Raw genomic sequence first — 15,591 nt, 5'->3', positions numbered from 1 at the left:
CTCAAATGACTCTAAGTTAGCTCCTTAGTAATTTTTATTTTGGTCTTATGATTCGCTATAGATATGCCTTGGATGCTGTAGTGGGAGGAGATTTCCTTCATTGCAATGGGGATCAAGCTTTTAATGCCATAAAGAAGTTGGTTGCATCACATGATTCAGCTAATAACTTTGATTCAGCCCTTATTAGCATTTATAATAGATTAAACACTCTTGAGACAAGTGCATCTCGCTTGAATGAAAATTATAGATATGTTCGTAACCGTCTTGATCAAGTTTTAGTGAACTACGAACCTTCATTATGGGATCCTACTATTAAAATTGTTATCGGTGACCAAACTCTTCATGCCAATTGTGATATTATGTCTAAATTTTGCCTAATGCCTAAGAGAATTCATGAATCTTTGAAACTTTGGGGATTCGTTGAAGGGGGAGAAGGAATAACTCTTATTGATAACTCTGTTATAATTCCTAAAGGAATAGCTGCGGGTGTGCATACAACCGTTCTTGGGAGAACAATATCCATTGATTATCTTGTTATTGAATGTGCAGGAACAGGACAAATCACACTCGGAAGATCCCTGCTGAAACTATTGGGAGCAGTCATAGATATGGGAGAAGGCACCCTAAAATTCACCTCTACACCTGGGGGTAGACATATATTCCCTAAATCAAAGAGTAAGAAAAAGAACAAGAAAGGTAAGGGTAAAGCCCAAGGTGATGTTGATGCTTCATCTCTTGATAACACTTGATTCACACTTTCTGCGCCTAGCTGAAAGGCGTTAAAGAAAAGCGCTTATGGGAGACAACCCATGTTTTTACTACAGTACTTTTATTTTATATTTGAGTCTTGGAAGTTGTTTCCTACTGTAGCAACCTCTCCTTATCTTAGTTTTTTGCATTGTTGTGCCAAGTAAAATCGTTGATAGTAAGGTTCATACTAGATTTGGATTACTGCGCAGAAACAGATTTCTTTCTGTCACGAATCTGGGCCTAATTCTCTGTAGGTAACTCAGAAAATTATGCCAATTTACGTGAGTGATCCTCAGATATGTACGCAACTTTCATTCAATTTGGGCATTTTCATTTGAGCAAGTCTGGTGCCACTTTAAAATTCGTCTTTACGAACTGTTTTGTTTTGACAGATTCTGCCTTTTATTTCGCATTGCCTCTTTTGCTATGTTGGATGAATTTCTTTGTTCCATTAATGTCCAGTAGCTTTGTGCAATGTCCAGAAGTGTTAAAAATGATTATGTCACCTCTGAACATATAAATATTTATTGTGCACTAACCCTCTAATGAGTTGTTTCGAGTTTGGTGTGGAGGAAGTTTTCAAGGATCAAGAGAGGGAGATGATACAATATGATCAAGGAGAGTGAAAGCTCTAAGCTTGGGGATGCCCCGGTGGTTCACCCCTGCATATTCTAAGAAGACTCAAGCGTCTAAGGGCATCCCCTTCTTTATCGACAACATTATCAGGTTCCTCCCCTGAAACTATATTTTTATTCCATCACATCTTATGTGCTTTGCTTGGAGCGTCGGTTTGTTTTTATTTTTGTTTGAATAAAATGTATCCTAGCATTCATTGTGTGGGAGAGAGACACGCTCCGTTGTTGCATATGGACAAATATGTCCTTAGGCTTTACTCATAGTATTCATGGCGAAGGTTGAATCTTCTTCGTTAAATTGTTATATGATTGGAATCGGGAAATGCTACATGTAGTAATTCTAAAATGTCTTGAATAATTTGATACTTGGCAATTGTTGTGCTCATGTTTAAGCTCTTGCATCATATACTTTGCACCTATTAATGAAGAAATACATAGAGCTTGCTAAAATTTGGTTTGCATATTTGGTCTCTCTAAAGTCTAGATAACTTCTAGTATTGAGTTTTGAACAACAAGGAAGACGGTGTAGAGTCTTATAATGTTTACAATATGTCTTTTATGTGAGTTTTGCTGCACCGGTTCATCCTTGTGTTTGTTTCAAATAACCTTGCTAGCCTAAACCTTGTATCGAGAGGGAATACTTCTCATGCAACCAAAATCCTTGAGCCAACCACTATGCCATTTGTGTCCACCATACCTACCTACTACATGGTATTTATCCGCCATTCAAAAGTAAATTGCTTGATTGCTACCTTTAAATTTCCATCATTTGCCTTTGCAATATATAGCTCATGGGACAAATAGCTTAAAAACTATTATGGTATTGAATATGTACTTATGCACTTTATCTCTTATTAAGTTGCTTGTTATGCGATAACCATGCTCCTGGGGACGCCATCAACTCTTTGTTGAATATCATGTGAGTTGCTATGCATGTCCGTATTGTCTGAAGTAAGGGAGATTTACCACTCATTTAATGGTTAGAGCATGCATAATGTTAGAGAAGAACATTGGGCCGCTAACTAAAGCCATGATCCATGGTGGAAGTTTCAGTTTTGGACATATATCCTCAATCTCATATGAGAACATTAATTGTTGCTACATGCTTATGCATTAAAGAGGAGTCCATTATCTGTTGTCTATGTTGTCCCGGTATGGATGTTTAAGTTGAGAATAATCAAAAGCGAGAAATCCAAATGCGAGCTTTCTCCTTAGACCTTTGTACAGGCGGCATAGAGGTACCCCTTGACACTTGGTTAAAACATGTGTATTGCGATGATAATCCTGGTAATCCGAGCTAACTAGGACAAGGTGCGGGCACTATTAGTATACTATGCATGAGGCTTGCAACTTGTAAGATATAATTTACATGATACATATGCTTTATTACTACCGTTGAAAAAATTGTTTCATGTTTTCAAAATAAAAGCTCTATCACAAATATAGCAATCGATGCTTTCCTCTTTGAAGGACCTTTCTTTTACTTTTATGTTGAGTCTGTTCACCTATTTCTCTCCACCTCAAGAAGCAAATACTTGTGTGAACTGTGCATTGATTCCTACATACTTGCATATTGCACTTGTTATATTACTTTGCATTGACAACTATCCATGAGATATACATGTTATAAGTTGAAAGCAACCGCTCAAACTTAATCTTCCTTTGTGTTGCTTCAATACCTTTACTTTGATTTATTGCTTTATGAGTTAACTCTTATGCAAGACTTATTGATGCTTGTCTTGAAGTACTATTCATGAAAAGTCTTTGCTTTATGATTCAGCTTGTTTACTCATGTCATTACCATTGTTTTGATCGCTGTATTCATTACATATGCTTACAATAGTATGATCAAGGTTATGATGGCATGTCACTCCGAAATTATCTTTGTTATCGTTTACCTGCTCGGGACGAGCAAGAACTAAGCTTGGGGATGCTGATACGTCTCCGACGTATCGATAATTTCTTATGTTCCATGCCACATTATAGATGATATCTACATGTTTTATGCATACTTTATATCGTATTTATGCATTTTCCGGCACTAACCTATTAACGAGATGCCGAAGAGCCAGTTGATGTTTTCTGCTGTTTTTGGTTTCAGAAATCCTACAAAGGAAATATTCTCGGAATTGGACGAAATCAACGCCTAGGGGCCTATTTTTACACGAAGCTTCCAGAAGACCGGAGGGGAGACGAAGTGGGGCCACGAGGTGGCCAGACACTAGGGCGGCGCGGCCTGGGCCTTGGCCGCGCCGGCCTGGCGTGTGGGCCCCTCGTGTGGCCCCCTGACCTGCCCTTCCGCCTACTTAAAGCCTCCGTCGCGAAACCCCCAGAACCGAGAGCCACGATATGGAAAACCTTCCAGAGACGCCGCCGCCGCCAATCCCATCTCGGGGGATTCAGGAGATCGCCTCCGGCACCCTGCCGGAGACGGGAATCATCTCCCGGAGGACTCTTCACCGCCATGGTCGCCTCCGGAGTGATGAGTGAGTAGTTCACCCCTGGACTATGGATCCATAGCAGTAGCTAGATGGTCGTCTTCTCCTTATGTGCTTCATTGTCGGATCTTGTGAGCTGCCTAACATGATCAAGATCATCTATCTATAATGCTATATGTTGTGTTTGTCGGGATCCGATGGATAGAGAATACTATGTTATGTTGATTATCAATCTATTACCTATGTGTTGTTTATGATCTTGCATGCTCTCCGTTATTAGTAGAGGCTGCGGCCAAGTTTTTACTCTTAACTCCAAGAGGGAGTATTTATGCTCGATAGTAGGTTCATGCCTCCATTAAATCTGGGACGAGTGACGTAAAGTTCTAAGGTTGTGGATGTGCTGTTGCCACTAGGGATAAAACATTGATGCTATGTCCGAGAATGTAGTTATTGATTATATTACGCACCATACTTAATGCAATTGTCTGTTGTTTGAAATTTAATACTGGAAGGGGTTCGGATGATAACCTAAATGTGGACTTTTTAGGCATAGATGCATGCTGGATAGCGATCTATGTACTTTGTCGTAATGCCTAATTAAATCTCACTATACTTATCATATCATGTATGTGCATTGTCATGCCCTCTCTATTTGTCAATTGCCCGACTGTAATTTGTTCACCCAACATGCTATTTATCTTATGGGAGAGACACCTCTAGTGAACTATGGACCCCGGTCCTATTCTTTACATCGAATACAATCTACTGCAATACTTGTTCTACTGGTTTCTACAAACAATCATCATCCACACTATACATCTAATCCTTTGTTACAGCAAGCCGGTGAGATTGACAACCTCACTGTTTCGTTGGGGCAAAGTACTTTGGTTGTGTTGTGCAGGTTCCACGTTGGCGCCAGAATCCCTGGTGTTGCGCCGCACTACATCCCGCCGCCATCGACCTTCAACGTGCTTCTTGGCTCCTCCTGGTTCGATAAACCTTGGTTTCTTTCTGAGGGACAACTTGCTACTGTACGCATCACACCTTCCTCTTGGGGTTTCCAACGGACGTGTCGATTGCACGCATTAGGTTCCCACCGTGATTGCTGGTGGTTCTCCATCTGCTGTGCAATCTGCTACGGACATACATCGGGGATCTGGGCGTTCTCAACCTGAAAACCCACCTTCTGCGTCGGTTTCTCCACCTCCACGCCGGCAGCCATGGTTCGCAAGACGTTGCTCCTGCTGTGAGTGGCTCTGCGCTCTTCGTCGCCTATGCGCGCACGAAGTACTGCCCTTTGGCCCGTTCTCTATGGCGGGGTAGGCCTACGATTGCCTCTTCTGTTTCCTTCGGGGCTTCGTCTACTATCAATTCTTCCAGGAAAGTTCCTTCAGACTACACTGTTGTCCTGCCTATAATGTCTGATGTAGAGGCTCGGAGGGGGGAGATATGGTTAGGCAAGGGACCTGTTGAAGAGCTTCCTGACACCGCTGTTGGCGGTACTTTATTCTTCTGTCTTGCCTGTGCTTTATCCTGCCTCTGCAAATTTGAAATGCTTAGATTAGTGATGCTGAGAAGGAAGTACTGAAACAGTAGCCCACATAGGTGGCGCAATGAAACAAATGGAATGTTAATGTTGGTAGCTAAGCCAGGTTGCAGTGATTCTTATAGTTGTGTTGTGCCTCTATAATCCTAGATAGTTGTACGGGCTACTAGAGTTATTTCCTAAATTTGTAAGGGCCTTTTAAATGCATCCTTTAATAATGTAGGTAACCTGTGATTGGTTAGGTGGTAGACAATTGCATCCTTCAATGTTTCATTTTAAATGTAGTGTGACTAGCATCACAGTTTTCGTTTGTCTAAACCATATAAGGACTAGATCATATAAGGACCAGTACAGCTGTTTCCGTTGCTATTGACATCTGAGGCACGATAACCGTGATGCTATTAGGCCCACCTTTTCATCATCGGTCTTATTGAAAAAACTAAAGGTTCTTTCTGTAACCATTAAAGGTTTCAGGTTTATTAAATAATTTTTTCACTAAGGAAAAAAAAACTGTTGGTGTAAAGCGATGTGTGCTAGAAGTTTTATATAACAAACTTGATTTCCTAGGCATGCTAGAGATCTTATATGCCGACCTTGATCTTTTACGCGGCGTTTTGCCATCAGCTGAGAGTATATGCTCACACGCATTCCTTGCATTCTTTTTTTTCTTCACTTTCACCATGGAATTAGTCTGACATAAATTAAGGTTCATCTACAACTTAAATTACCGACTGGACTATAATTAGAATTAGTACATAATAACTGACTATGCCACATGTTACCTTAGTTGCCCATGGCTGCTTACCGAAAATCATTTTGGTGCAAGACCGCATAGTTTGCCACATTGTTTTGCATACTCAGTTCCTGCATATTATTTTGCACCTGAAATGTAAAAAGATCATCAGCAACATATTAATTTAATGGGCATTTCAATTCATGCACATGCCAGTTGAGAGGCAATGACAATGCTACAGGTTAGTACCGAGTAAGAAGTCTGAGAGAAACACATAAATAGGCAAGCCGAGCGAGTATTACATTAAGGCGACCGCTTCCATAGACCCCCAAACCAACAATTGCATAAACGTACCATTATGCACGTGCTCCTTCCGCCGGCGCTAACGGGTCGGGCTAGGTTAGCCTCCGAAGATCCATATCGATTGTACCCGTGTACCCGTTGAAAGGGTATACGGTGTACCCTTGTACTCGTTGAAAAGGTATACAGTGTATGTACGTTTCGGTGTATGTACGTGTCGGTGTATACGTCCGATGGATACTGCTTGGTGATCGTCGTCGGTTGTCACTTTCCATTCTCACGTACCTTGATCAGCTCGTCGTCGGTTGTCACTTTCCATTCTCACGTACCTTGATCAGCTCGTCGCAGCCGCCAGCCCGGCGATCTCCGATCTAGATCTTCTCCGGTGAATACTGCTTGTCCGCCGATCGCGGCAAGGATCCGGCGTCCAACCTTGGCCCAACTCCACCCCTCCCTCCCACGGCCGCCATTCATACCTAGGGTTTTGATCCCTCCGTCTTGTTGTAGCCGGTCGATCCCTCACCACCGCCATTTGCACGTACCCCGGTGAATCGTAGCAGGTCCGGCTGGTTACCTCGGCGATCTCCTATCCTTCCCGCATCCGGTGGATCGGTTGGCCGTCACCGCGGTGCGCACGATAATACGGCGGCGAACGTCTGAGTCATCCACCCTCCGCCTCCCCACGATCGACATATAGGTCGTTCCATTGCAAGGCCGAGCACCGCCGAGCCCAACTTCCCGTGGCTGCCCAGATTGCCACCGACGAACAGAAGAGGTTAGCCCCCCGTGCCACACTGTTATTCTATTCTTATTCCATGTATACTTTATAGGATGTATTGTCGCATTTGTGCTTAGGGTTTAATTTGTTGTTCAAAATTTTACCAATGTTTCGTATATTTTTTGTTAATAAGCATTTCACAATGAATTCCAAGCCGAGTTTTTATGTTGATTAGGTCGGTGATGTTGGTTTTATTTGGACAGATAGACGGCTCTATGGCTTCGGGATTGGCAATGAGAAAGCAACTACGGATGTTGATGACTCCACATGGGATGCTTTTGATATTTCATCTTCAGAAGATGAATATGAAATACCTTCGTCTGATGATGATGATAGCATTTTTGGTGATCCTGTATCTGAGTCTGATAATGTGAGTCACTCACATTTTCATATTTTATCAGTACAGTGTGCATGGAAATATTTTGTCCTTGAATTTTGCCTCCTTGTTGCAAATTTTGTAGATGGACATCGATGATGAAGACAGCATAAGAGAGACAGATGATGAACCCACTTCTGAAAATACGAGTGATGTATGTTTTCTTTTATCTTACTTGCCTTCTTCCAGGTGAAGATGAATATACATGTAATTTGCTATTTTCCTACAAATTGCGCAGGTTGTTGTAATCAGAAACAGTGAGCTTACCTACTATGGGGATTCTGATTTGGAAGACTTTGCTTATGAAGAGGATATTCCTGAGCAGTCGAAATCATTAGAAGGGGGGGTTTCACAGCTGTCAAAATCTGAATGCAAAAGCGAAGTAAGATTTTATTTTGATGCATTGCAATGCATAATAGAACAAATCAAAGTGTCTGTAACAATAACGCCATGTTTGTCATATTTGTTTAGGTGACAGGAAGTTCCCGGTTGGACCATACTAAGCAGGAAGATAATAAGGATCCATATGATATTGATGCTGAAATGAGCAGACAGCGAAAGTATGAGGCTGTAAGGGCCATGATCTTTGTTTCCGAAGAGGCTGCCTATTATTTCTACAACAAGTATGCCAAAGAACATGGTTTTAGCATTCGACGCGAGAAGAAAAAGGAACGCCTTGATGAATTAGGGACACCCACCATTCGGTATAGGCGGTTTCTTTGCTCCGGGGCTGGGCAACGTGAAAGCAAGTACTTAGAAATGGAAAACCGAACGTATAGGCACCGTCCCGAGTCTCGCCGCAACCGTGGTGCCCATTTCGGTGTGTCGTATAACAGGAAAAAGGGTGTTTGGACTGTTCCGAGATTTGACGACAATCACAACCATAAGCCTGCTACAGCTGATCAAATCGCTTTTATGAGGTCTCATAGAAAGATCAAGGCTCATCGAAATCTAGGATCATGTCACTGGGAGCTGCTGGGATGAGATTATTCAACATTATGAGGACATTTATCAGTGACAATGGAAAATACAGCATGGTAGGATTTGTAAGAAAGGATCTTTACAACATGTCTTGCCGTGAAAAGAGGAAGATGGTTGCAAAGGGTGACGCCAACACAACCATTGGCATTATGGAGAAGAGGAAGCGAGATGATCCTGAATTCTATTTTGATTACAAGCTTGGTAAAGGTGGAAAATTGTTACACCTGTTCTGGTGTGATTCTCAGTCTCGGCAGGACTATGCCGACTTCGGTGACGTGCTGGTGTTTGACAGCACGTACAAAACAAATCGGTATGCTATGCCGTTCATACCTTTTGTGGGAATAAACAATCACCGCCAGACTACTGTTTTTGCATGCGCCATTGTCTCGGACGAAAAGGAAGTAACATACAAGTGGTTGTTAGAAACATTCCTGAAAGCCATGTATCAGCAGAAGCCTAAAGGGATCATCACTGATGGGGACGCTGCAATGATCGCCGCTGTTGGTAAAGTCTTTCCAGGCGTGTCGTACCGTGTTTGTACGTGGCATATTGAGAAGAACATGAAGAAGCACATTGACTCCCTGGCTCACAATGAATTCCGGTCGCTGCTGTACTACACCACTTCAGAACAAGTATTCGAGGAGAGATGGAGGGCATTCGTCGAGAAGCACCAGACGGAATTAACCAAAGAATGGATGAAGAGGATGTATAGGAGGAAGAAGTTGTGGGCAGCCGCGTATCTAGCGAATGGATATTTCCTCGGAATGAAAAGCAACCAGAGGAGCGAGAGTTTGAACTCCACCCTACACACCCACCTTGACTTTGGACCGACAATGGTGGATATGGTTGTGCACTACGAGAATAACGATAGCCGTGTCCGGGAGGAAGAGGCCCGCCGAGACACCATAGACTCTCGGACGGTACCGGTTGCGGTTACTGGGTACAAGGATATAGAGATGTCCGCTGCCCGTAAATTCACCGCTACAAACTTCTACCTCGTTCAAGGGGAGCTGAAAAAGATTGGGGGCCTAGAGATTGTAGATCAACTTGGATGTGCTGGTGGGTTAACAACCTTCGTTGTGTCATGGATGAATAACCGTAAGTATTTGTTTTCAGTGGAGTACAGACCTGAAAGCAAAGAGGAAACAATAACGTGCAACTGCCGAAGGATGTATCGGAAAGGGCTACCTTGCAAGCACATCTTGTTTGTTTTGCATTTTGTGGGGTGCTCTGAAATTCCGAACTGTTGTGTTCTCCGAAGGTTCTCGAAGGATGCAAGGTATGGTTTGCCCTCGAGACGCGAGAGTGATTTGTACGGATGGGGATGGGAAGGGGTAGCTGAGCGGAGAAAGCATAGCGAGCTTACCCAAATTGGAGCGAAGCTTTTGATGCAGCATTGCATGACCCAGAATCTTACAGCGAGCTTATGAAATGTATGAAAGGCATAATACACAGGAGAAAAGGTGACCAGAACAGTCGTTCAACGGCTTACCATGAGGACGCACAAAACAGAGGAGATGCACCAGTAGTGGGTGATCCTGATAAAGCTGAGACCAAAGGAGCACCTAAACAAAACAAGAAGTACTATAAGGACAAGGATACGAATCAACAGACGTCAAAACATGGCAGGATACTGTCACACGACGAGCGGAAGAAGGAGAGGTTGTGCACTGCTTGCAATCAACCAGGTCATAACGAAACAACAAGATGAAGTGCGAGGCTACATAAGGAGTGAGTATCCGATTCAGCCCTACTCTTAAATAGCTTGCACTAATCTTCTACTATTTTATGTGCCACTGACTTGTGTGTTATTTCATGCAATGCAGATATGAGGGACCATCGGAAGTATGAACAACACTACTTGATCGATTCACATTGTTGCACTTGTGTATTATTTGTTGTACAAACATTGGTCGGATTGTCAAAGGTCGAATTTTGATACTTGCAACACAACTAGGACAATTTTGTTCACGAATGACAGAGAGCACAGCTTATGTCTTGCACACATTGCGAATACCATTACAGACTGCACAGATCACTGTATGATACTTACAAAACAATATGGAGAATTTGTTCACAAATAACATAGAGCACAACTATGTCTTGGACACATCGCAAATATAATTACAGACTGCACAAACACACTAGTACTTGCCCCCTTGAGTCTTATCACTCTCAGGCTTGCTTCTGACGCTTGTTGATCATTGATGAAGATTCATCCTGATTTTTGCATCTGGGGCAGATGCGGTCTGATCTCTGGAGGTGAGCTTGTCCCTCGTTCACCGTGTAGATCTTGTTGTATATCTCATAACTGAGATAGCCGTCAATAGCTGCGTACTCGAGGTTCATCCGGGACGGTGGCTTGCATTCCCGTAAACCATGCCCTTCCTTCCGCAGCCGGTTGTACTTGAAGTCCTTCTTCATGTTGGCAAACTTGGGATCAATGAGCTTTGCTGCAAGATCAGCCATTCCAGCCTGCGGTTGACCATTAATCTTGAAAATGTCCCGGATGTCGATGTGTCTCTCTTCCGGAACAGGAAGACCGGCCGCACGAAGAACTTTTGTGTCATTTCTTTTATCAACACTTGTAAAAGTGTATTGCTTGTCCTTGAGAAAAGTCGGTAGGCGCGGACAATGATCCTTGCACCTTTGTCAAGAGCAGCACAAATAAATTCAACAAGTACCGTAATGAAAATGTAGGGACGCTTTAAATTCAATGTAGGGACATAAATTTCAATGATCCTTGTACCTAATGTAGTGGAATACAAGAACGTGCTCCCTCATGGCGATTTGCATTACCGCCAACTTGTGTCCGCTAGAGTCATACTCGAGATCCAGACCAATGAACTTGAACCTGTCCTCGTCCTCGTCGAGCCAACCCTCGTACATACGAAGAATTCTATCAACAGTCGCCGCCTCATTGGTGTAGACGACGTCGATATATGTACTCCCGTGCGCAAGGATGCGGTACTTCTCCGTCGTGGACTTCTCGTCTCCGGCCACGACGGAGGAAGAGGCGGATGCCATGGACAGCGTGGGAGGAAGGGAGCACTGGGATGCGGTAGACGAACGGCCGGGGTTGGGACAGAACGGTGGAACTGCCACAGTATTGGGCGGATATAGGGGCGGGAGGCGAAGGGCGGGAGGCGAACATGCAGTTAGAGGTCTGGCGGCCCACATTGGCCCGTTACATGTCTGACGGCCAAATTCGAAAAATTCGAAAATTCGAAAAATTCAAAAAAGTTTTAACCAACGGATTATGTTCACAAAAACGTGTGACATATTGGGTAAAAAAACTGGATTTTTTTTCGAAGGTCGAAAAATCGACTAGCTTAGAAAAAGTGGTTTGATGTAACCCAAACGATTCCGTTTCTAAGAATGTGGATTTTTCGACCTTCGAGAAACGCTCCAGAAATTTTTGCACACACTCTCGTATCCATTCTAATACGAAGTGTGAAGGTTTTTTCAATTTTTGAATTTCGTGAAAATAAACAATTAAATTTCAGTTAAATTCGAGTTGAAAAAAAAACAAAAGAAAACTAGAGAACCCCGATGGATGGGCCATGAGTGTTCCTTCCCGCGTCCATGCTCCACGTTAATGGGCTTAGTAGAAACCGCGTTACATGTCTTTCGGCCTAGCTGATAAGTTTTTTAGTTTTGATTTGAATAAATCTGCAGCACATCTGGTAAAATTCAAAAAATTCAAAAAACGTTTTAACCAACGGATTATGTTCACAAAAACGTGTGACATATTGGGTAAAAAAACTGGATTTTTTTTCGAAGGTCGAAAAATCGACTATCTTAGAAAAAGTGGTTTGATGTAACCCAAACGGTTCCGTTTCTAAGAATGTCGATTTTTCGACCTTCGAGAAACGCTCCATAAATTTTTGCACACACTCTCGTATCCATTCTAGGACGAAGTGTGAAGGTTTTTTCAGTTTTTGAATTTCCGTGAAAATAAACTATTAAATTTCAGTTAAATTCGAGTTGAAAAAAAACGAAGAAAACTAGAGAACCCTGCTGGATGGGCCATGAGTATTCCTTCCCCACGTCCATGCTCCACGTTAATGGGCTTAGTACAAACCGCGTTACATGTCTTTCGGCCTAACTGATAAGTTTTTTAGTTTTGATTTCAATAAATCTGCAGCAAACCTGGTTAAATTCAAAAAATTCAAAAAAGTTTTAACCAACGGATTATGTTCACAAAAACGTGTGACATATTGGGTAAAAAAACTGGAATTTTTTTCGAAGGTCGAAAAATCGACTAGCTTACAAAAAGTGGTTTGATGTAACCCAAACGGTTCCGTTTCTAAGAATGTGGATTTTTCGACCTTCGAGAAACGCTCCAGAAATTTTTGCACACACTCTCGTATCCATTCTAAGACGAAGTGTGAAGGTTTTTTCATTTTTTGAATTTATGTGAAAATAAAGTATTAAATTTCAGTTAAATTCGAGTTGAAAAAAAACAAAAGAAAACTAGAGAACCCTGCTGGATGGGCCATGAGTATTCCTTCCCTGCGTCCATGCTCCACGTTAATGGGCTTAGTACAAACCGGCCTATTATTACCTGTCCGGAATGTTAACCGAATATAAAAATGGGCCAACAAAAACCGGGCACAACAGAAACAAAAGGCCCAACATGTGACTAATTCCAACTGACTACACGGTTATTTCATGTCAGAACCCTACGAGACTTTGTGAAACCAATGCACCTTTAGTCAACAATATATAGGGCATATTTCATTTTGAACAAAAATAAGAGGTCTATTTTTTACAGACTATTTGTTTGGGTTCACAAGTCTACCAATATGTGAATATTTTTTACTCATTTTTTACCCTAGATCTTAACCAAGCTACGTCTTTTGAACTAATAAACTAGAAAATGCAAGAAAGTTAAGACACCTGGAATTAAACATAGGGCCGACAGAGGATTTTCATTACTTCTAAGTTTCTTACACAAGATTGAACAGCAAAGGGAAGAAAAAAACACTAAATCGGCGGCCTCTACATCTTGCTTGTCCCTCCAAGACATGCCACCCGGCTAATCCTCTTCGTCGGAGGACCACCATTTTCCGCCCTCTTCTTCGACCTTGGACTCCTGGAGCGCCTTGGCGAGCCCCGGTGTATCGGCTGGGTCATCGTGAGCCCGCATCTGGGCCTGGTAACTCAGTTCCACATCTCCCAATATCACGTCCTCATCGTCGTCGGAGGAGAACCATTTGTCGTCCTCCACTTCGGCCTTGGACTGCTGGAGCGCCTGGGTGAAGCCCGGTGTGTCGGCGGGGTCGTCGGGAGCCCGAATCTCCGACTGGTAATTGAGATACGCAGTCCACCTCGGCTGCGGCTCGGGCTCCGGATCCGGTTGCGGCTCCGGCTTGGGAACGCGCAGATGAGGTGCAGGGCCGCGAATCGGAATTTGGTCCCGCGGCTCGCTTGTCGCTGGAGGTGGAAGGACGATCCCTTCGTGCCGGCGCGGCGGAAGAGCTGGAGGTGCCCGTGGTTCGCCGTACGGTGGTGGTAGGCGGCGTGGCGCGCCGCGAGGAAGAGGGACATAGCCGTGCGCCGCGAGCACGGTGTCCACGTCCTTGCCGGCCCAGAAGGACTGCCGCCCTACTTGATTGTACCTCCCGCCGGCGTACATACCGTACTGGTTGGCTAGCTCGTCGAGGCGCTCCATCTCGAACCGGGGCCTCCACAAGGCGCTGTCCTCCCCCCAGTCTGGGTTCGCCCGATCCCACGGCGTGAGGGCAGCTCGACGGCGGCGGATGTAGCCGCGCAGATCTTCGTCTTTTCAGGGACCGGCGGGATGGCGTACCCGGCGGCGCTCACCCTCCAACCAGCGGGCAGGTGCCAGTACGGCGGAACGAGCAGCCGCGCCTCGGCCAAGATCGTCGCTTCGTCGGGGTTGAGGCTCTGAGGACGAGGGGCCGCACGGCGGATTTTAGCTCCGCGGGCGCTGCTCCCTCCGGCTTCGTGGTCGTTGAGGCCCATCGCTTGCTACGGCTGCTCGACGGCGGCGGGTTTAGGTTATGGGCTAGCTAGGGTTTGGTGCGGGATGGCCTGATGTGCTCCACTGGATGGGATAAAATGGACTGTCGGTGAACCGAGTGAGTGGTGCTGCGGTCTTGTACGCGTGTTCGCTGTTGACGACCTGTTGACTGGGAGGCCACGCGTGTTCGCTATTATGATGCCACCGAATCCGTTCCCCTCCTGTTTAATGGCTGGCCGGTTGTGAAGCGACATATCTAGTTGGGACGCCACAGGTAAACCACGCGCAGGAGCCACTGGTTATCCACGCGCAGGCGCCACGGTAAATGGGTCGTCAGTTGCCCCAATGGACGGTCAGTAAATGCTATACATACGGACGTTTTACTTACGAAAACAATTTACGGACTCACGATGGAGCAACACACACGGAAGTCCATGAACAGAAAATAAGTTGAAGATAAAAAATCGATGACACAATGGTTCTTGAAAAACATAACAAAATATTTGGAGTATGAACTAAGTGTTCATATTTCAGAGCCTACCTACTACCATCTTGAATTCACCATCGACGACGCTTCGACCAAAAGCGAAGATGAATATGTCACTAACTCTCATATCGTGCAGTTTCACCAGTTGCTTCCAGTTCGATGTTATCATGGCACCTCCTTTGGCTTTGCCTTTCACCTTTGACTTGTCCATCACCATCTTAACTTTGAGGCGAGCCTTTCCTAAGAAGAAGACTTCTACTTCTGATGGCAGTTCAACATTAGGGATAATGTGGCTCATGGTGAATCTCTTCGAAAAGTACTGCATAAAAGAAATCAAACATATTAACAACAGTTACGGTGTAGAAAATAAATAGAAATCTCTTGGTGTGTACTGTAATGTTTACCATTTTTGCTTTACCCTCCTGGACGTGTGATTTTTTTATGGTGCAGACATATATGGGTGTTTTCAGATTTGTTTCCTGACATTTACTTCTCAGATAATCAACGTTATCTCTCAGATAACGAAATTCTCCATCATCCATAGCTACTCGATTTGCATACTCAACAAACACCTCGAA

General features: G+C 44.0%; 1 protein-coding gene across 7 annotated transcripts in view; it reads right to left on the bottom strand.

Annotated features, from left to right (window-relative positions):
* Positions 1-4,813: 4,813 nt before the first annotated feature.
* LOC124703227 overlaps positions 4,814-15,591 on the bottom strand; it is a 38,441-nt gene continuing 27,663 nt past the window's right edge. For 3 of the 7 annotated variants that reach the window (XR_007002989.1, XR_007002987.1, XM_047235448.1), the window contains exons 2-3: positions 6,175-6,251; positions 4,814-5,362 (exon numbers count right to left, since the gene is read on the bottom strand). Coding sequence is in view for 1 of the 7 variants with exons in the window: in XM_047235448.1 (XP_047091404.1) it covers positions 5,236-5,362; positions 6,175-6,251 (204 nt within the window). In the remaining 6 variants the exon portion in view is untranslated. Of the gene's footprint in view, positions 5,363-5,962; positions 6,252-15,591 lie in introns of all 7 variants that reach the window. The other 4 variants (XR_007002988.1, XR_007002986.1, XR_007002990.1 and 1 more) reach the window with 3 other exon arrangements.

This window comes from Lolium rigidum, chromosome 3, assembly GCF_022539505.1.
Source record: "Lolium rigidum isolate FL_2022 chromosome 3, APGP_CSIRO_Lrig_0.1, whole genome shotgun sequence".
Classification (NCBI taxonomy): Eukaryota; Viridiplantae; Streptophyta; class Magnoliopsida; order Poales; family Poaceae; genus Lolium; species Lolium rigidum.
Note: the sequence above shows the minus strand (reverse complement) of the source record. Positions and strands in the feature narration are given on the sequence as shown.